The 21,510-nt window shown below is 45.0% G+C and overlaps 1 protein-coding gene and 1 long non-coding RNA gene across 4 annotated transcripts in view; one reads left to right on the forward strand and one right to left on the reverse strand.

Annotated features, from left to right (window-relative positions):
• The window catches only part of SCUBE3 (signal peptide, CUB domain and EGF like domain containing 3), a 1,455,403-nt gene that overhangs the window by 1,302,515 nt on the left and 131,378 nt on the right, over positions 1-21,510 (reverse strand). The window contains exon 2 of the mRNA XM_085651134.1: positions 554-679. Coding sequence (XP_085507260.1) covers positions 554-679 — 126 coding nt within the window. The remainder of the gene's footprint in view (positions 1-553; positions 680-21,510) is intronic.
• LOC146871519 (uncharacterized) overlaps positions 1-21,510 on the forward strand; it is a 366,584-nt gene that overhangs the window by 79,104 nt on the left and 265,970 nt on the right. The window contains exon 2 of one of the 3 annotated variants that reach the window (XR_014981011.1): positions 13,707-13,845. The exons of the other annotated variants lie outside the window; for them this stretch is intronic. This is a non-coding gene — a long non-coding RNA (uncharacterized LOC146871519). The remainder of the gene's footprint in view (positions 1-13,706; positions 13,846-21,510) is intronic. 3 annotated transcript variants of the gene reach the window in all.

A 21,510-nucleotide genomic window follows, 5' to 3' on the forward strand; every position in this document is an offset into this window, starting at 1 on the left:
TACGTTTAACGCCTAGTCTCTCATTATACTTCTCCAAACGTTTTCCAATATGTCCAAAACATCCTTCAATTGATCCTAATCAGGGTGTCGACAAGCATAACAGAACATTTCCGATGGCATCAGACCCTTTATCATAGTTTGAGTGGGCGTTACTCATAGCTGCTGGACTGGTCCTAATCCAAACACTTTCTGGAGAGCAGGAAAAGGTACCACTCGCACTTTCACAACTGCCAGGTACCTCCTTAAAGCTCTTTTTCCTCAAGCTACATGAAAATCATATTATTGCAGGCTTCCTTAGCTATAATAGCCAGAACACTTGACACAAAAGCTGGACCCTCATCTGTTGCAGCCCAAACCAACTCTATAAGAAGAAAAACACATCCAGGCACTTCTACCACCATATGGGTACCCCTACCTATAAAACACATTGTCCATCAATGGAAAGCCTCAGCCTGGCTCTTGCTTTACCACTGCTAAGAGCACACCCCACCACTGGCTGCTGAGTTACTTCTACTGTAGGTGTCTGTTTTTTAATTTCAGGAAGACAACTTACCTAAGCAGTTATGTCCATCATGTGCAAGACGAAAGCCATCATAGCAGGTACATCGGTAGTTACCAGGGATGTTGACGCAATCATGCACACAGCCAGCATTATCTTCTCGCGCACATTCATCAACATCTGCATAAAAGGAGATAAAAAACATGGAAATAAAAAATTAGCAAGGAACTTCCAAAAAATGAAGAGACATAAATGGATGGATGAAGGTTCTATCAGGCAGAGTGTGAAGGTCATTGAGTTAGGAGTTAACTTGGAAGTGTATGGGAAGCTTGGAAGAACAGAAGGAGAAAGGAATTATAACAGTACAAGAAGAATGTATAGTAAGCAGCCATTGGGAGTTCATGACGGGCTAAAGAGAAAGACTCAATGTAAAGTTAGTACTGGGACAGACGTTAAAAAGTCACAAGGATTCTCTTGTCAAAGATATTGAAGAAAATATGACTCAAATTTAGTTGAATTGTGTCAATTTCACATGAAATGTATTCCTTTCAAGAGTATGGACCCTGCTCAGACAAGATGCTCTGAAGTGATATGCCATCCAGTAAAAGTATCATTAAAAAGACAACTAGCTAATAAGAAATGCATAATGACAAAAGTTTACATAAACTCAAGGTCTTTCAATATTATTTTGTCAATAGGCTAAATAATATTCACATCGTATTTTCCTTTGCAAAGATATTGTAATTAATAGGCAGAATGCATGAATGAGACCATTACAAAACCATCTCTTAGTGTGACTGGGCAGTCACTGGTGCATCTTTTCATTTCTCTGTGTTTTGGTGTGGCTTGCTACGAGGATCCTGAAAACACAAGCAGTACTTTGGAGTCAATATGCACTGGAAGGCGTCATGTTAAAAACAAACTTGGATACATAACGTGATTCTGGAGAAAATTACAAACGAGCAGTGGTTTTGTCTCATACAGGAATGGAAAGATCCATTCTGAAGGGACTGACCTATCAAACCAGCAACTGTGCCATTAATTTAGACAGCTCATGCAGCATCAAGATGAGCAATAGGAGCAAAGAAGAAAGAGTATATACTACTTGTCATAATGGAACTCCAACAACGTCTGTTGGAAACAAGATTATATTTTAAAATATACAGGGGGAATTTATAAGAATAGCATTCTTCCTCTCTTTCTCTCATAAGGGTCCTAACAACGTATTCGAACATTTTGCCAACTATTAGTGAAGCCTTTTAATGAGATTTCTAAGTAACCTGTAATTATGAATATTCTTATTTGTTAGAATTTATAAGTCTAGGTTACATGACAAAGAGTTACTAAAAAAGTGTGCTGTCTTTTTGGAGACCAATCTTCTTCTACCCAGAGATATCATTCCATCAATAAGGAAGATCACTTTTATTTCCGGAACGTATGGTTGAGGTTTGGGAGCGGAAATACATGTGCAGAGTGAACAAATGGTTAGAGCTTTTATGCACAGCAATGTTTCAACCATCTCTGAAGAGATGTAATTTAGGGCTAGATGCTTTACTGATTTACTGATTAAGCTTCGCAGCCTGGCTAAGGCTTCCCCGCCGAGGAATACACGGACAGCTGGCAGGTAGAAATGCAGCGCCCTGCAGAGCTCCAAAGATGGCTCCACCTATGGGAAAGTAAGCAGTACATTTCTCGAGAAATCCACAAAGGCACTAAGCAGGTTTACACATGTCTTGCCCTGGTGAGATTCTAGCAATTGCTTGAATAGGACGCCACCATGTTATGATTATTCTGGGACAGTCTGGCTGCCAAACCACTCCAATTTCATTTGAAAGGCATTTTTATGGGGGCGAGTCAATCAGGCTGGAGCTAGTATTGTAGGCTTTGGTCCCGCTCTGAGAAGCAAAATGTGTATTTTCTGTCAGCCTCACTAATAGCCAAGAGAGAGGCAGAGGCGGGAATGAGTGTTTTTGCTGGATACAACACGCTTTACCAGTCTCTGTATAGTACAGAATAGGGGAGATAAAAACGTGCATTTAATTAAAAAAATATATTTTTACAAATGTTTGTTAAATATTCATGTAAATTCATTTTATAGATTTATTTTAAATGTAGAATCAAATATACATAGGCTAAGGCACTAATAAATATATTTTGGATTAAAACGTTAATTAATGGAAATATCTCAAATTAAATTTAAATTAATTTTTTGAAGTTCAAATAAAAAAATAAATCCTCGCCTACAGAAAAGCAATAATGTTGTAATATGCATTCATATTTATTATTGGTGATGTATACAATTAATTGAACTTAATTAAATGTTTAAGAAAATGTATTGTTACATTATTTTGTCAATTCAAAATAGGTTATTAAAATATTTTATAAATAATAACTGTATCCTAATTGCATGAATTTTTTTATACATTAATCTTTATTTATATTTTTTAATATGTTAAATAATTTAATTTAACATTATTCCCTGTGGAGTTTGGCTTTGTTTAGTGCTGGACTTACTACTGTTATTTTTTCTTTTTAGTAGTATTTTACACTGAGAGGGCTAGTTCTCTAACTTCACTTTGTTGTACATTTTGTAGTATGTACCACAAAACATACTACAAAATGTAAATTTTGCCTATACATATCTGTGCAGAGTTCTCCACCATGACTGCGGCGTGTCCTTACATTTAGGTACAGATTTTATTAGTAGTAAATGCAGATGGAGCACAGGGGGATGGGTGAGAAAAGGGGTATTACAAAAGGGAAAGGGGTTAGGGAGGAGTAAAATGGGCTTAGTCAGGGAGGAGTTAAGGGATGGACGGCAGCCATCCAAACAAGAGTAAGCTAATTGCTATATTCTGGAGGTGGAGACATGTAACTTACACTTTTTCTTTTTTAAAACACTTTTTATTGATAACCACGACAGCGAGAATAACAAATACATTGACAATGCGAAGATGTCTACCTTTACTATTACCTCCATGCCTCCGCCCCCTTCACCACACAGCAGACCAACCTCCCTGCGATTCCATGTATAACGATCGCCCCCTGTGGCTCCTGTTTGTTGTACCATCCACTTAACCAGGAGTCCTCCTGTCTAGCGGCCTCTCGGGACCCTTTACTCAGAGTTATGCTGATCCTGTGCTGCCCCTCCCAATATCCATTGTCTCTCATACCTAAGTTCAATCGTCGGAGAGATACAGATGTTACCTCTATACTTATTCCATTTTCCCCATTTGTGATCCCATTTTCGTGGGCACCCCCTCTCTTTGAACACCGTTTTCTCCGCTAGCATGGCATGATCCATATCCTTGGCGTAACTTACACTTTTGTAGTAAGTCTACACTCTGAATTTGAGAATACCGAAAGCAGTAAACTTACTACAATGTGTAAACTTACCCAAAAGTGTAGCTTACCTTCCAATTCAAGCCCAGATTTTGTGAATACCGAAAAGTATTAAACTTACTCAAAAGTGTACACTAACTCAAAAATAATCTTTATTTACCTGTAATCCCAGTTCACTTTAAGTGTCTCTCCATTGAACTCATAAACACTGACTAGTCCTGCTCATGAGCGGGGATACTGGAGAATCGGAATTTGCCTAGCATCGTGACGATAAGTTCCAATTCTATTAACCCCTTGCATCCCCGCCCAGTGCCGCGCTTTGCATTAGCGGGCGGATTTCATGACGAGCTGGACTCGTCATGGGCACAGCGCCACCGCAGCCCATGACGAGTCCAGCTCGTCATGGGCACTGAAGGGGTTAAGGACACGGAGGCGAGGATTATGCTTACTCTCCCTCATCGCTTTATTACACATAAATTTGTACAGCAGCCAGAGAGATTTCGAAAATTTTTCAAAAGGTCCATAACAATACAACTACAAAACTACAACTCCCCACAACCAGGGAGGAACACGAATACACAGTCCTTCTTCCGTCTCCATTGCGTCAGGTACATAGCGTCCTGTTTATCCTGCCACTTCCTCTTTCTTCTCTGCTCCCGCAGCCAGATAAGTTGTTTTCCTCATTGTTCTATATTTGGCGGTTACAGTGAGCACTGTGTTTTCTTTTTATGATTGTGCGCGCTAATTTATGTTAGGCATCGGCGGTCGACTTGCGACTTTTCACAACGCATGGGCAGCTATAACCTCAGATGCATGGGTTCTTCAGACCGTTCGAGGTTTCCATATAGAATTTTACGGAAATCCACGCCAGGAGGCTCGGCTTCGTCCGCTGGAATTTACTTTCTCAGACGCTCAGTTGATCGACGAGGTCTCCTAGTTGCTCCGCAAAGGAGCCATTCGCCAATCAACTTTGCACTCTCTGGCTTTCTCAGCAATATATTTCTGGTAGACAAAGCCGACGAGGGTCGCCGACCGGTTATCAACCTCAAAGAATTCAAAGGTTGGTTGATGTACCGTCATTTCAAGATGGAGGGGATCCATCTTCTTCGCGACGTCCTGTTGCCTGCGGACTGGATGGTGCGCTTAGACTTGAAGGATGCTTACTTGGCCATAGAATTTCTCAATAATACATATTCTTAAGTGTAGATGTTCGCCTTACTTGAGGAAGGCTAGGAGTAGCACTTCATTTATTACTATTAAAACATATTGCAGCCTATAAATGAGGCTACATTGGCAAACTGCTGTAATTTACATAAAAAAGGTCTATATAATTTTAAAAAACAGGAAAATTACCAAAAGCTGAGTAATTTATCCTTCTAAATCTCATTCACAAACCGTTTTAAAGGAAAAAGGAGAAAAAAGAAAAGGACAATGTAGACTTATAGACTGCAGCTCCACAGATATGAAAAGTGACTCTGTGCCTGTAAAGGCTCACAGCCAACCAATATCCCATCAGCTTAGCAGGTGGCAGCTACCTCAGTTTGTTTTACCGAACAAACAGTAGTATAACTAAGGAAGCAGACTGTCTATTAATCGTCTCTGTCTCTTCCACCAGGGAGGAGGGAGGGTTGCTTATGATTTCAATAGAGATTCCCCTGAGAAAGAACTAGGATTACGGATAAGAAACCATTCCTTCTCTCTCAGAGGATCTCCATTGATAATCATAAGCACTGAATAGAGTAGCAAGCCCAGCCCTACAAACTGCGGTAGAAGAGAAAAAGACGATCCATAGAAATACCTAAGCAAAGAGATCCCTGAGGGAAGCCTTTCTTACTTGAGCATCTGTTCTAGAATATGAGTTTAAAAAATAGGGTCCTGTAAAAGTGTGAACCAATTTCCATATGGCTGCTTTGCATATTTCAGCAATAGGAATATTCCTCATTAAAGCAGCTGTAGCTGCTTTCCCTCTAATTGAATGTGCTTTTGCTCTACTGGACAAGGCTTTATTTGCGTTCTGGTAGCATAACAGGATGCAAGAAACAATCCACCTGGAAATAGATTGTTTATACTTGGCTAAACCGGAATGTACAGGGCCACAGTTTACAAACAATTGATTAGACATGCATATGTATTTTGTTTTGTCTAGTTAAAATTCTAATACCTGTCGAACATCTAAAGTGTGGAGAGTTCTCTCTGCAGGAGTGGAAGGATACTGAAAGAAAGTAGGGAAAGTAATTACTTTATTAATGAGAATATTCAACACAACTTTGCGTAAGAATTGCGAATGAATCCTCATAACCGCCTTACTGCTATGGAATACTGTATAAGGTAGGGGTCTCCAACCTTTTCTGTAGTGAGAGCTACTTCTGCTCGAGGAAAGTCTTCCCCAGCTACTAGCAAATTTTATACCTGTAAAATAGTGACTACACTATGACCACCCAAAGCAAGATTTTCACTAGTTACCACCCAAGTATAACAAGTGCGGTTACCAGCAGAAATGCTGGGAAAAAGTTCTTCAATATTAAATGCCTCCCCTTTATTTATGAAGTAACATTCAAATCTTGACATGCCCAGTGGCACAAAGGACATAACCACAGCAGTACGTCTCCCCAGCTCAGCTTGAAATTTCATTCACCAGTTTCTGAAAATGCACATTTTTCTATCTAATACTACTTTCCACTGTGGGCAAAAAAACTCAATTTCCCGAAGAAACCCCATTTTTGAAAACTAAAACTGCCTTTAAAATATCAGTTTTCAGTTTTTGAGAAATGCACAGTCTCAAAACATCAGCTTGTCATTATCATCATGTACTCCCATGTACAAATGCCTTATATGGACAGACTACTTTGAATTCCCAGGTATTACACTCTTATGCCATGGATGCTCACCATTGGTATAGGAAACAATGGTCCTAGACTTCTTTAAAGCTACAATTCAGTTATGAAAAACATTCATTAGTCAAAGGGCATCCGGTACATATAGAATTAGCATTGTATCATTAATGTACCACCATTTTCTTTACAATGCAAACAAGTATATCCTCAAAAGACACAAAGGCACAAAATATCGCTCCAATAGTGACTGTTTATTATTTAGTTACTTTTATAACAGATCACCATATTCAATGCTCCAAATAGAGAAAGAGGTTGCTCCAAAGGGAGTGTGAAAAAGGAAAGTGCTTGTGAGGTAGGACAGATATAAAGAAGGGGAATCCAAAAGGCAAATTCAATAACAAATCAATTACACATTCTGGTATCCTTAGTAAAACTGCTCGTGGTTCATAGTGGCACCAGTTTTACAGATAGGCCTGCCCCTTATGGATTCACAAATATTCATTTCATGATTTTCTGATGACGCACAGAGAACATTCATCTGTGAAAAGGCAGGGCTGGGATGATATCAGGTACAGCCCACTGGGGGAAGAGTGTTGACGTTTTGACCCAAGTGCACTGAGGGTAATTTATATCCTCTGCAGGCAGGTCTTCCTCAGGACGGGGAGGGGAGGTAACCTAGGGTGAGGTACAGTCAGGATACAGCCCCTGAGGAAGACCCGTCTGCAGAGGATATAAATTACCCTCATTGCACCAGGGTAGAAACGTCGACACTCTCCCCAGGTAGGCTAATTATATTGAGATTGGATACAGACTGTCATGTAGCAGGTCCTTTAAGCCGCACAGTGTGTGTTTGAGTGTTAGTATGAGTTACTGTGATACGTTTGGCTGGCTGTCACTCTTAGGGTCTTGAGATGATCAGTGATGCCTTCTTTAATAGGCACCTACTCTCGGAAATTGATACTGGGCTTGACATCACCTCAGAGAGCTACTTTGAAGGTACTGGCAAGCTACCTCGTTGGAGACCCCTGGTATAAGGTTTGTGAGAACATAGAGCTTGAATCTCACTAACTCTACATGCTGCTGTGATATCAACTTGGAAAGCTGCTTTCCAAAAATGGTGTTGTAATAAGTATTATGTTCAAATCCAAAGGAGAGGAGAAAAAACTTTCTCAATACCCTCTAGGGAGTCTTTAATAACTGGGACTTTGAAAAAAGAGGTTTGTGAAGGACATTTTCTATAGGCAGTGGTAGACCCCAAATGGACCAAAATAAAATAGAACTGTAAGCCAGATTTGGCCAAATAAAGCAAGTATGGAAGTACAGTTTCTTCTTGGCACATAGTTGGATCAATGTTCTTGTCAGAACACCAGACACAGAAGCTTTTCCATTTAAAAGAGTGAGCTGAACGCGTTGATGGATGTTTAGCCTCTTAGAGAATGTTCATGCATTTCTGTGGTAAAGCAAAGCTGCCAAACTCAAAGAGGATAGATTGCGATGAACCATCTGGCCTCTGAATTTAATGAGAAGGTCTGGTCTGCACAGCATCTTCATGTGTGGACAATCTGACATATGGAGTAAGTCTGTGTAACCACCATTTATGGGGCCACTCCAGGGCTATCAATATAATTCTGACCTTCGAGTAAGACAGCTTGATGATTACTGATGGAATCAGGTGAATCGAAGATAAATCTACCTGACCTTTTGATCTATAGGGCATTCCCTGATGTCCCTCATTGGTAGTACCAGGAGGCGGTTTGGGCATTTGTTTGTTTTCCACAGATAAGAATAAATGTATATGAGGAAAACCGTACGTCAAGAAGATGTTTTGAACAATGTTGTCATGTAAAATCCACTCTTGAATTTCTTGAAGATCCCTGCTTAGGAAGTCTACTTGAGTGATTCTCAGGTCCCTGCCTAGCAACCAATTCCATATTGTTTGGGCTTCCAGTGAGAAGGTTCTGGAGCTGGAGAAAAAGAAAAAAAACACTTCCCTGGCTACAGCCAGCCGCTTCCACTCCTCCGTCCTCTTCTTATCTTGTTCCCTTTGGAGTCCAGCAGCAGGAATCACCCGGGCTCCCAGGTTCTCCTATGCAGTGTTATGATATGTCTGAGCGCCGTTGTTCGGCGCTCAGACGGGGTATGGGAGCCTGGGCATTTTCTCCACCCTGTCTGTAATGCAGCGTGGGTAGAAAACATGCACAGTGCGCATGAATGTTCGGCCGGCCAAACAATGCGCACTTTGAGTGGGCAAAGCACTCGACCGCTTGACCTCTGCTCTGTCAACAGGGCATCCTCGCCCGCACCAGATATGGAAAACTAAAATGATAAGAACGTTAGTTTGTTATCGTTTTAGTTTTCATTTTACTACTGCTCACAGAGCAGAGGGGCGACGCTCCTCTGCCTTAGTGGAGCAGCCGCCGCTTGAAAGATTGAGATTTCAGACATATGGATAAAAGTCTCTCCTCCAAAAGATACACTTTTGCTTTTATGGTCTGGATAGTTGTTCCTAGATTATGAAGAGACTGGCCTAGGGATTAGGTCAATTTCTGGTGATTGAGATGAAGACCTAGTCAATTTAGAGTAGAGATAGTTATTTGAAGATGACGTTGTGTTTGTTGTTGTGTTGACGCCTTGATAAGCCAGTCATCTACATATGGATAGACAAATATTCAGAGTTTCCTGAGATGGCCGGTGACCACTGCCATGCACTTTGAAAATGTTCTGGGGCCTTATTTGAATCCAAAAGAAAGTATTTTGTACTGGTAGCGATCGTGTCATACTACAAATATCTTGAATTTGTGGTGTTTTCTGGCTATCGGAATGTAGCAGTTTGCCACCTGAAGATCTATCCAACAGAGCTAGTCTCCTTGATGGAGCTGAGAATAAATATGATGTAAATCTAACATTCAGAATTTTTCCATCTGTATCCATGTGTGTGCAACTTTCAGATCTAGTATGCGTCTACATTTGTTTACCTTTCTTTTTCACCAGGAAATAATAGGAGTAAAATCTCTGTTTCCCGTTTGTTGAGAGGTACGAGCGCCACTGCATTCTTCTGCAGAAGAATGTTCAATTCTGATCTCAGCATCTGTACATGTCCATTGGATGATTTTGGTGGAATATTTGGTAGAGGGCAGGTGTATCTGAGACAATAACAATTCGGTACAATATTAGGAATCCAGGCATCATTTGTGATGGATTTCTACTCTGTTAGATATTCTGAAATACTTCCCCTTACCAGAGTGGGTAACAGAAGGAAGAAGGGGAAGCAGAGGCTCATTGTTTGGAGCCTGTAGAAGGGTTTCTTGCTTGGGCTGGTTGGTGGCTGTGATTTCCCTTTGTTAGACACCTTTGATGTTGCTGGAAAGGCATTTGTGGCTGCCGTTGATGGGGTCCTTGCAACCACTGAGAGGTTTGAACTCTCCCTGGATAAAAACGCCTCTCTTATGGTTTGTAAGGATGTTTTCTTTGCTCCTTACATTTCTCCGGATCAACCACCTTCAAGGTCTCCATCTCATTCTTCATGCACGAATAGGGTGGTCAGCTGGCATGGGTGCAAATTCAGGATGGTGAGTGTAAAAATTCAGGACAAGTGGTCAAAATTCAGGTCAAAAATTCAGGACAGGAGGTCAAAATTTAGGACAAAAATTTGTGACGACAGGTATGCTTTGCAGACACATCAGTGGATGTCATGCAATAGTGTATAAATAAATAAGCTAGGAACATAAGTACAAGTCACTTCTCCTGCCCTGTCACTTTCTCCTGCCCGGTCACTGCTCCTACCCCATCACCGCTCCTTTGTCATTTCCCCTGCCCCATTCACTGCTCCTGCCTTTTAACTGCTCCCGCCCGTTCACTGCTCCTGCCCGTTCACCGCTCCCGCCCGGTTACCGCTCCTGCTCATGCCTAATCACCGCTCCTGCCCCGTCACTTCTCCTGCTTCGTCACTTCTCCTGCCCTGTCACCTGTTCTGCCCCGTCACCTCTCCTGCCCTGTCACCTCTCCTGCCCAGTCACCTCTCCTGCCCCATCCCCTCTCCTGTTGCCTCTCCTGTCCCGTCACTGCTCCTGCCCTGTCACTTTTCCTGCCCCGTCACTTTTTCTGCCCTGTCACTGCTCCTGCCTGTTCACTGCTCCTGCTCGTTCACTGCTCCTGCCCAATCAGCACTCCTGCTCATGCCCGATCACTTCTCCTGTCTCATCACTTCTCCTGCCCTGTTCACTGCTCCTATCCGTTCACTTCTCCTGACCATTCACTGCTCCTGCACGGTTACTGCTCCTGCTCATGCCTAATCACCGCTCCTGCCCGGTCACTTCTCCTGCCCGGTCACCTCTCCTGCCCCATCACCTCTCCTTTCCTGCCACCTCTCCTGTCCTGTCACTGCTCCTGCCCCGTCACCTCTCCTGCCCGGTCACCACTCCTGCCCGGTCACCTCTCCTGCCCAGTCACCTCTCCTGCCCAGTCACCTCTCTTGCCCTGTCACCTCTCCTGCCCTGTCACCTCTCCTGCCCAGTCACCTCTCCTGCCCTGTCACCACTCCTTCCCGGTCACCTCTCCTGCCCAGTCACCTCTCCTGCCCTGTCACCTCTCCTGCCCTGTCACCTCTCCAGCCCTGTCACCTCTCCTGCCCTGCCACTTCTCCTGCCCCATCACCTCTCCTTTCCTGTCGCCTCTCCTTTCCTGTCGCCTCTTCTGTCCCATCACTGCTCCTGCCCTGTTCACTGCCCTGTCACCTCTCCTGCCCTGTCACTTCTCCTGCCCGGACACTTCTCCTGCCCGGACACTTCTCCTGCCCGGTCACCTCTCCTGCCCCATCACCTCTCCTGCCCCATCACCTCTCCTGCCCCATCACCTCTCCTTTCCTGTCGCCTCTTCTGTCCCATCACTGCTCCTGCCCTGTTCACTCTGTGTACAACATTGACAAATTACACAAGGGGGCAGGTTCCCCACAGTACTCTGTTTGGGGAAAGCTCCTCTGTAATCACTAACTAGGATCTCACTGGCACATGATATGCTAAAGGCAGATGGTGGGCGCATTGTCATTCATAAGGGAATAATCAGCCTCAGTCAGAATGACAATGGGCCTGCCCGGTGTCTGTGAGAGCTCAGGGAGTGGCTGCTGCAGCCTCTGGAGTTCAACAGAGAAGTGCGAGCTGGCCCCTGAGAACTTTTAATCTCTTGGGGCTTCTCGAAGGGAACGCTGTAATTAATGTCCAAAATTACGGACAAAAGCTGTCCATAAAAGGAATGATTACGGACAACGGACATCACACCAAAATGACGGACGGTCCGTGAAATTTATGGACGGTTGGTCACCCTATGCACGCAACGAAAACGCAGAAAATGTTCAAAACCATCAAGTAAAGGTGATAACAAATACTCTGTGTAAGATTATTGAAGGAAAAAACAAAAGACCGAGCACAGTGCTCCAAGAACCTGTCACCAAGTGCTAGAATAAAGAACTGAGGCAACTGCCGCCTGTTAAGCATGATGGGATATTGGGGGGCTATGAGCCCCTAAAGGCACAGAGTCACATTTCATATCTGCAGAACTGTAGCTCATACGTCTACATAGTCCTCTTCTTTCTTCATTTCCCTTTAAAAAAGGTTTGTGAATATGATACATAAGGATAAATTACTCAGCTCTAGGTACTTTTCCTGTTTTAAAAAAAAATTATATAGTGACCATTTTTTAAATATAAATTAAAGCATTTGGCCAATATAGCCTCATTTATAGGCTGCAAAACATTTTCTTAAATTAAATGCTAATCCTGTCCTTCGTGAAGTAAGGTGAACACCTACACTTAAGAATATTTATTATAAAGAAGAGCTCCAGAATCACCGCAAGTAAGTGGGACTATTCAGTGGGTATGATTTCAATGGAGATCCCCTGAGAGAGAAGTGTACGTTATCTTTGTTAATCAGGCCTTCAGAGAGGGCATCAAAGAGACAGTTAATAACTGCATGAGTACATTTTTTGTGCGGGTTAATTTATTAGCGCATGTTATGAAGATGTGGAATGATGTGTATGAGAGGCATCGATAGTTTAATAACTTCTTAAAGGTATTTTATTGTATTTTAACATAATACAAAACATGCCAATATCAATAAACACATTTGTTGGAGTTCACAAGTTTGATTTTCCACATGGCAACCATCTCTTTCCCCATGCTCACCTCCCCACTGATCTACATCTTATCCTCCAAGTGAACGAAACAAGCTACAGCGAGGAATCAGATTGGTATCAAAGTTTCCACATCCTACTGTTCCCATTACACCCTTTGTTTCTCTTTAGTTAATTGTTCACTAAAACTGCTGACCCCTCAATCAAACAATCTAACAGTGGTTTTCACTGGTGCTCATATTTTGCCCATTGGTCATGCTAACAGCGACCACAATCTACTTGAGTATTCCTGAGTATTCAGTAGACTTTACTTTTCCATTTCAAGGCTACCAACTGTTTTGCTGCCAATATCATGTTTTTTATGTCTCCAATCGACTCTGAACAGCCCTTGAATCCCAGTTAGTTTTAATCCCAAGATAATTACTGCTGGGATGGGAGGCAACAGAAAATTTAGAATGTCTTTTATGTGGCTTCCTTCCAAAAGGTCAAAGGTTTGTGTAACTGGACACGACCATCAGACACGCAGATCATCTCTACCTTAGCCACGCTTTTGCCAGCACTTCCCCTCTGCATAGAGTTTGTTTTCACTTGGGTGGTATGTGTTTGTACATCGGCTCTCTATTTTTAACACTCCTACACAAATAGAGAATACTCTTGCATAAATTCGGCCACAATTGGAGGAGAATGTCTATACCTAAAATACTTTGCTATCTTTTCATGTAGGCCTATTTTATATCTGGGCCTGCATCTATTAGTGTTCCATATATATTAGATATCAAGCATTCAGTTGTGGTTTGAGTAGCAAAACGTATTCCCAGAGAGTGACTCTGCTACTGCCTGCAAGCTTCTTTTCTGGTGCCAAATAATGCACTTGTTCTAACTCTTATAGATGTAACTCCTTTTTGCAGGTTTCCAATGATTTTATTCTACCTCACTAGAACAAATCTTTCAGCATGCTACAGCCATTCCCAGACCGTATGTGGAACTGATCTGTGGTGTTCCCCGGTGAGAGATTTGGATTGAGTAAGAGAAAGGCCAAGGGAGAGGGTAAGGATGTGATTCTATGGTTATCTGCAATCGTATCCAAGATGCCTAAAGTAGGGTGCAGGATCTCTGAGAAGTACCTAAACGAGGGTCTAGGAGACCTAGGAAGTCAGACTACATACAATGGAGCACGACCCAAGAAGGCCGACTCCATGTGTATCCACTGCTCTTTTGTCTCATATAGCAATATTTCAAATCTTATCGAAGCTGAGCTGCCTGATAGCAACAATTAATATCAGGGATGTCTAACTCCTCTGAATTCCTCATTGACCTCAAGACAAATCCACCAACACTATAGATTGCTAAATATTTTTTTTAAACATGTCTATTGATTTTTTTAACGTATACACGGTTATCCTCCTCAAGGCATCACCCCCTTACCCTGATGAGTGACACAAAACTCCATGCTGTCTATCATCAAAGTTTTGCATCAGAGCAACAGGTCGAGGTGAGTCAGTTCCAAAAGCCCAAGACCCTGTCAACATTTCCCAACCAGCGTATGCTATCCACCTGAGGCCTGCCATAAGATGCAGTGGCATGCCCTTCTTATTCTCCCACAACCAACCCACCCACACTTTCTTGAACTTTCTTGGGCAGCCTCGACCCCAATACTCTAGTTCCTCCTGCACACAACAAACAACCATCTCCCGGTTCTAATACTGCAATTGTGGGCTCACCACAGTCCCTCATCTCTGCGCAATTTCCCTTTTCGCTAATAAAAACCCCAAGTTCCCCAATATCTTCTGATGGGAGGTAAGGTCAGAAGCTACCCACACCCCCAACAACATCAACATGACCTAGCTCACAATGGGCACCCCAATAGCTGTTTCCAGTTGAGTTTTCACTACCTCCGAAAATGTGCAGTTCCTGGGGCATAGCCACAGTGTCTGCAAGAATGATCCCCACTGACCACAAGTCCGCAGGCATGCATCATCCGCTACTCTGCCATTACTGACAAGAGTACCCTAGTGTAGTATATCCTGGAGAGAATTTTGAACTGAATGAGATGAAATCTCTCCTGGATGGCCACCTCCATGGGAAACTGCAGAGCCTCCCGCCAATCACCATCTTTCAGTTCCCAAACATTTGCCTGGTAGTTTGCCCTTAAATGTGCTAACTCCAGCTGTGTGTTGTTCATGAGTGACTTATAGGTGAGGGAGATTGCTTTGGCCATCAAGTGGCTGTCTTAAAGTCGTATCTCAAGGGGGGATATGTGTGGGTGCCATGTCAGATTCTTCTCTGAGATGGGCAACTGGTACCATGCCATTGGCACCCCACACATCTTGTAACGTGGACAGGCCGATGAGATCCCATTTTCTAAATCCCTGCAGGGCCAAAACTGTCCCCAGCCTCGTACCCAACCACAAGAGTGCTAAGGATGTCAATCTTTTTTTCCACCCCATTTCTTTCTGGAGGGTACCCCAAATCGCACACACTGTTTAGGATGCCACGGGGCTTTCAGGCTAATCCTGCCACCATAAAGCACATGTAGATAGCCCTTGGCACCTAGGGAATCACGGTCATGCCAATAGGCTGGATCCTTTAATGCTGCATATGCCCACTCGTTCATGATACTGACCAGAGAGGCCTCATAATATTTGTGGATGCTTGGCAGGGGTATTCCGCCATAATAAGTGGACAGCTAGAGGGCGCCGAGTGCCACATGTGGCAGCCCACTCGACCACAGCAGAGACCTCACACAACCATTAATTTTACGAGAGAACTCCTCCGGTATCTGGTGGGGACTGTTCTGCAGGATGTACGTGAGTCTGGAAAAGGCGATCATCTTGAATGGCGCAGCTCTATCCATCAGCGGGAGCGCCCTCCAATGGGCAACATCCTCTTCCAATATGTGCGGTAGTGGAGCTAAATTATCCTGATTATGAGTAGGTCCTTTCATCGAAATCCAGAGATTCAAGTACTGGAAATTGTCTCTTACCACCCTGAGCGGCATTGGGAGACCACCCCGGACCTCCCAGGTCTCCACTGGAAATATGAGATATTTCTCCCAATTAATACCCAATCCCAAATACGTCCCATTGATTGTAAAGATCTCCCACACCTGAGCCAGGGACAGCTCTGGCTCCGCCAAGTATATGAGGATGTCATCGGCCTAGAGAGATATCCTCTCCTCCCATATAGCACCCCACTGTCAGCCCCATATTTGTGTGTCCACCCTAATCCATTCTGCTGGCACATCTATCATTAGGGCAAACAACAAAGACGACAGGGGGCAGCCATGTGTAGTACCCCACTTATAGGTAACTCTTGTGAAAGAACTCTGCTCACTTTTGCATGGGCCTGCGGAGTCCTATAAAGGAGCCCAACCCATCGCAAAAATTTGGGTTCAAAGCCCATTTTTATCATAATTTCAAAAAGGAACGGTCACTTCACTGCCTCGAATGCTTTGTACGAGTCTAACGACACCACCGTCAGCTGGAGATCCATCCCCCTGGCTGCAGCAATATTGTTATATAGGTGGCAGAGTCTGAGACTATTGGCTCTATGGGGCATAAAGCTATACTAGTCCAGATGGACCAAGTCCAGGATCACTCCCCACAAACAATTCGCCAGCACATTGGAAAGAACCTTAGTATCAGAAATAAGCAACAATATCGGTAGGGACGTCTCACTGATACACCGATTTCCCAGCCTTCAAGATTAATACTATGGTCACCAGATTGATAGCCTGAGGGAGCTCACTCCGGTTTGTATGCCTCTTCATACATCTTGTGGAGGTGTGGAGTCACAGTGCCCACTAATTTCTTTAAAAGTTCCACCAGAAACCGATTCGAGCCCAGCAATTTCCCCGCCTGCAGCTGGGTTAGCTCCCACTGCACCTCCTCAAGAGTCAAATCTCCCTCAAGTTCTAGCACCCTGATGCCCCAACTTTCTACAGGAATTTCTAAAGACAATGGTCCCTAGACAGTTACGAAATTGGAGCAAACAGTAAACATATGCTAGATAGACTATATGTTCTTTGTCCAGCCGGACAGAATTTTAATGATTAAATAAGTGCATAGAAGGAAAATCATGTACAAATTCAAGTGGGACACAACCTGCGTCCAACTCACAAACATAGACAGACAACAAGAATAGGGGAGGGGTTTTTCAGGCAAGGGGAAAGTGTCTGCATATCATACAATTTAACAGACTTGAATCGCATGAGAGTACCATTGCACACTATAATCCACAGTGTTTATTCATATGGTATACAGAGTGTCGACGACGTTTCGATCCCTAGGGCAAAATCATGGGATCATCTTCAGGACATTATTTATTTACATGCCTGTGTACGAGCAATTCTAGACATTTGAATTATGCATGTCTGGGTACATTTACGCAAATTGTTTGACACATGGTTACAGGTGAAGGAGAAATAAGGAGGGAAAATGAGGGGGAAAAGGGAGATTTTTGTTGTTGTTGAGGAAACGGCATTAGATACTGTGGGCAGCGACAAACCATATGATTAATAGTGTAGTGACATGAGCTAATTATCCGGGTGTTTAAGGCCGTGTGCGGATTGCTGGCTTATAGGAAGGTAATTGATAGATAAAGAAAGGCAAAAAGATACTTAAGTAAAAGACGAGTGACGATCAATTCGTGGAATCGGAGGAAAGGAAGAGTTATGCCAGATGGTAAAGGCCGTGAGGTATAACGCCTGTGAGACTAGAGATTGCGAGCCAGTAGGCAAATGTGGGTAGTTAGTAGCAACTACTGTCGAGATAGAGGAAGCCAGCTGAATCCCCAAATACAGGATCGTGTCCTTCGCCCATCGAATGGGAAGTAGGCCTTGCAGATATTCTCAGGTGTGTCGCGACAGGGAGAGATCTAGGGCTAACTATTTATCTGCATTCACCTTAAACCCTGCCGCTTGTGCGAAGATGTCCAAGTCTGCGAGGCATGCCGGCAACGCACTCCTCGGGTTAGATAGTGATATTAAAACATCATCAGCGTAGAGGCTGATCGTGTGTATATAGCCTCCAAATTTGATCCCGATAATTGCTGGATTTTGCCGCATCCTCTGAGCCAGAGGTTCCATATAGACGGCAAAAAGAAGGAGTGACAAAGGGCACCCCTACGTGCGAAATTTCTCCCCTATCCCCATGCGTTCTAAAACCTGCTCTAAGTAAGGCCAGTGGACCCGATCGAAAGCCTTTACGGCGTCAATAGCGAGCATCATATACTCTCCCTGCAGACGTGTGGCTTTCTCGATGAGGTGTAGGGCACGTTTCGTGTTGTCCGAAGTTTGGCGCTCAGGGATAAAGCCAGCTTGGTCTGGGTCGATAAGACCGGGCATATGAGGTGCAAGGCGGGCGGCCAAGATCCCTGTATACAGTTTAAGATCTATATTAAGAAGCGAGATAGGACGATATGCTCCACATTTGGTCTTGTCTTTCCCGGGTTTGGGGATTACCTCTATGGAGGCCTCTAGGAGATCTCTCGGGATCGCCCCGGGTTCGGCAAAGGAATTAAAAAGCGTAAGAGTAAGGAGAGGGGCGATCAGGGCATAAAACTTCTTATAAAAAATAGCAGAAAAGCCATCCAGTCCGGGGGCTTTTGCCGGCTTGAGACGAGTTATGGCGGCAATGACCTCCTCCGTGTGAATGTTTCTGTCGAGGTGGTCGGCCTGGGCTTTGGTCAGCTCTGGCAGGGTGACGGAGTCAAGGAAGGCAGCTCCATCGGAGCTCTCCAGCGGGGAGCTAGCGTAGAGATTAGCATAAAAATCGTGAAACGCCTCGGCGATGTCTCCATCTTCTGAGACGCATTTATCATCCCCTCGACAGATCTCCTGGACCCCCTGCTTTTGTCGGGCCTCACGCAACTTATGGGCGAGGAGGCGCCCGCACCTGTCACCCCCAGTATAGTAAGCATGTCACAATTGCAAGGCTGCAAATTCCGCTCTATCCTGGTCGAGCGCCGCAAGTTGTTGGCGCACGGCCTTAAGCTGTCGCCACACCCGAGGGGCTCCCGTCCTCTGGTGCATCCGCTACAGCTCCCTAGTCTGTTGGGCAAGTTCTTCCCGTTTGCACCTGCGCTCCACATTATCTGTGGCCGAAATGGCTATGAACTCCCCCCGAACAACCGCCTTCAGTGCTGCCCACTGTGTTGCAAATGTTGTGTCAGTGTTGGCATTATGTATGAGGTAATCAGTGCTGGAGCGCTGTATACGCTTAACTACTTCCTCGCGGTGCAGGAGAGTGTCTCTGAGACACCATACCCTGGAGGGCCGTGAAATGGGTGGGAGGGCGAGAGTGGCGAGTACTGGTGCATGGTCTGAGAGGGAGCCAACTCCTATTCAACCTCTGTCGTGAGCGCGTGTACGGGTGCAGATACCAAGAGATGGTCTAGCCTAGCGTAAGTCTTATGTGCGTTGGAGTAATATGAGTATTCTCGACTATGAGGGTGGAAGCTTCGCCACAAGTCGCAAAACCCCAGGTCGTGCAATCGGGCCAACTCTTCTGCGGAGAGCGCGCCCGATTGATGAGTGCGCTGACAAGATCTATCCTTAATGTTATCAAAAACTAGATTCAAGCCCCCCCCCCCAGAATGATATTGCGGTTTGTCATGGATGTGGCTTCCGTGAGGGCAGAGTGCGGGAACTGTTCCTGGCCATCGTTTGGGGCGTATATATTGAGCCAATAGTGAATGTCAAGCTACCTATAGGCCAAGAGCCTACCCTTAATCTCGGCCTCTTTATGTAGGACCTCCCCCTTAAACCACTGATCCACTAAGATCGCCACCCCAGCAGTTTTAGTAGGGCTTGAGGAAAAGAATTGGATTGGAAATTTCTGAGACCGGAGGCAGTGACAGTCCCTAGCCAAGAGGTGAGTTTCTTGTAGTAGGCAGATATCTGCTTGGGTATTTTCTAGGCATGACAGAACTGCTCTGCCCTTCACCGGGTTATTGAGACCCCGCACATTTAAGGTTAGTATCTTAAGTGTATTGGCGGGCATGTCCGGAATCTAAGAGGACCAAAAGCATAGGTAGAGTGCCACATCTGGTGCTACAGAAGCGTGGAGTGAACAGCTGACACAGGGCCCTGTGGTTGTGCGGAGCTACGCTAATTCTGAGAGGAAAGTGGACATGGAACACCGGATCCCCCCCGCGAAATCCCCCAAAAAAGGCAAAGAGAATAACAATTGAAAAAAGTGATCTGTAACATATTGTCCATCCTCCATCGGTGATTGGAGATAAAGCAGTTTGGGTTAATCGGCTAATTGTAGTTACTAAAGTCAGCAAGATTGGGATTTGGTCAGTTCCGCGGAGACAGTCTCAAAAGCCGACTGCCGGCCTTTCATTATTTCCGCAGCAGGCGGTTTCTTGGGACGACGTCTTTGGCCTTGCTGGCGCCACCGGGGCTTAGAGTCATCCGCATCAGCTTTGGGGCTCTCGTCCCCGCTCTCTACCGTTGAGGTTTCCACGCCCAGCAGCCTATAAGCCTCCGACAAAGAACGTAGCTGATACAGTTTGTTATCCATGCGAAAAACCAATCGAAATGGATGGCGCCAGCTGTAAGGGATATTGCGTTGCTGAAGATGCGTAGTTACAGGCTTGAAGGTTTTGCGTTTTTGCAGGGTGAGTGTGGATAAGTCCTGGTACAGAACCGGTATCTGGTCGTGAAACTTCAGGGGATGCATCTGACACGCTTTTTGGAGGATATCTTCTTTGGTTCGATAGTCTTGGACACAGACCAGGATGTCCGACGGCAGAGCCGATGGAGCTCGCGGAGGGCCCACCCTGTGCGCTCGGTATAAGCGCAGTTCCGTCTCTAGAGGTCTACCCAGTATGTGATTGAAGAGCTCCCTCATGTATTTGAAAAGGTCTTTCGAGTCGTCGTCTATCTTCACTCCCCGGATCTGGATATTATGACGCCGGGAGCGGTTTTCCAGATCTTCGAGGTGGGTCTGAAGATCGACCTGCTAATCATGAATCCTGAGGACCTCCTGCTGCAGCGCCGCTAACTCCGTGTCCCTCCCGTCGCTTTTGACCTCCAACTGTGCAACTCTTTCACCGATGCCATCCATGTCTCTACGGACCTCTTTAATCTCCGCCGTCAACTCCCGTTTGAGTACATGGATATCTTCTCTTAGTGCAACAAACATAGACTCTAGAAATGCTTTGGTGATGGGCTCCGCACCATTTTCCCGCTTTGATGCTGGGCCAGTAGCACCTGCTGCCATGTTGGAAGCCTGTTGTCCAGCCTGTGCCTTCACAAACAAGTCCTTTAGGGTCTTGTCCCTGCGTCCCCTGGAGGAGGAGGACATAGCGCGCCACAACCAAGTCTAGAGAAGCCCTGAGAGGACCGGGCCCCCGTCACCACTCCGGCCTCACCACTCCTTGGGACGCCCTGTGCCGCGATGTCTGATTTCTTCTCAACTCGTGGTGCCTCCGAGCGTCCTATCAAAAAAAGCAAGTGAGCAAAGGCGCTATAGGGTCTATGCGGTCACTAGCGGGATGCTCAGCCCTCACCTCCGCAAACTGCTCCCTGGAGACTCTACGCCGTGATCTCTCGCTATCAGGCACCTCGGGCCGCAACCTGCCTACAGCCCTCAATGGCTATCTTCCTCGCTGCTCCTCCTCACCACAAGGACGCTCCCGAGCAGAAGCACTCACCTGAACCATTCCGCCTCCGCCGCTATGTCAGATGGCCGTCCAGGGTACTGG

Source organism: Triturus cristatus, chromosome 1_1, assembly GCF_964204655.1.
Source record: "Triturus cristatus chromosome 1_1, aTriCri1.1, whole genome shotgun sequence".
NCBI lineage: Eukaryota > Metazoa > Chordata > Amphibia > Caudata > Salamandridae > Triturus > Triturus cristatus.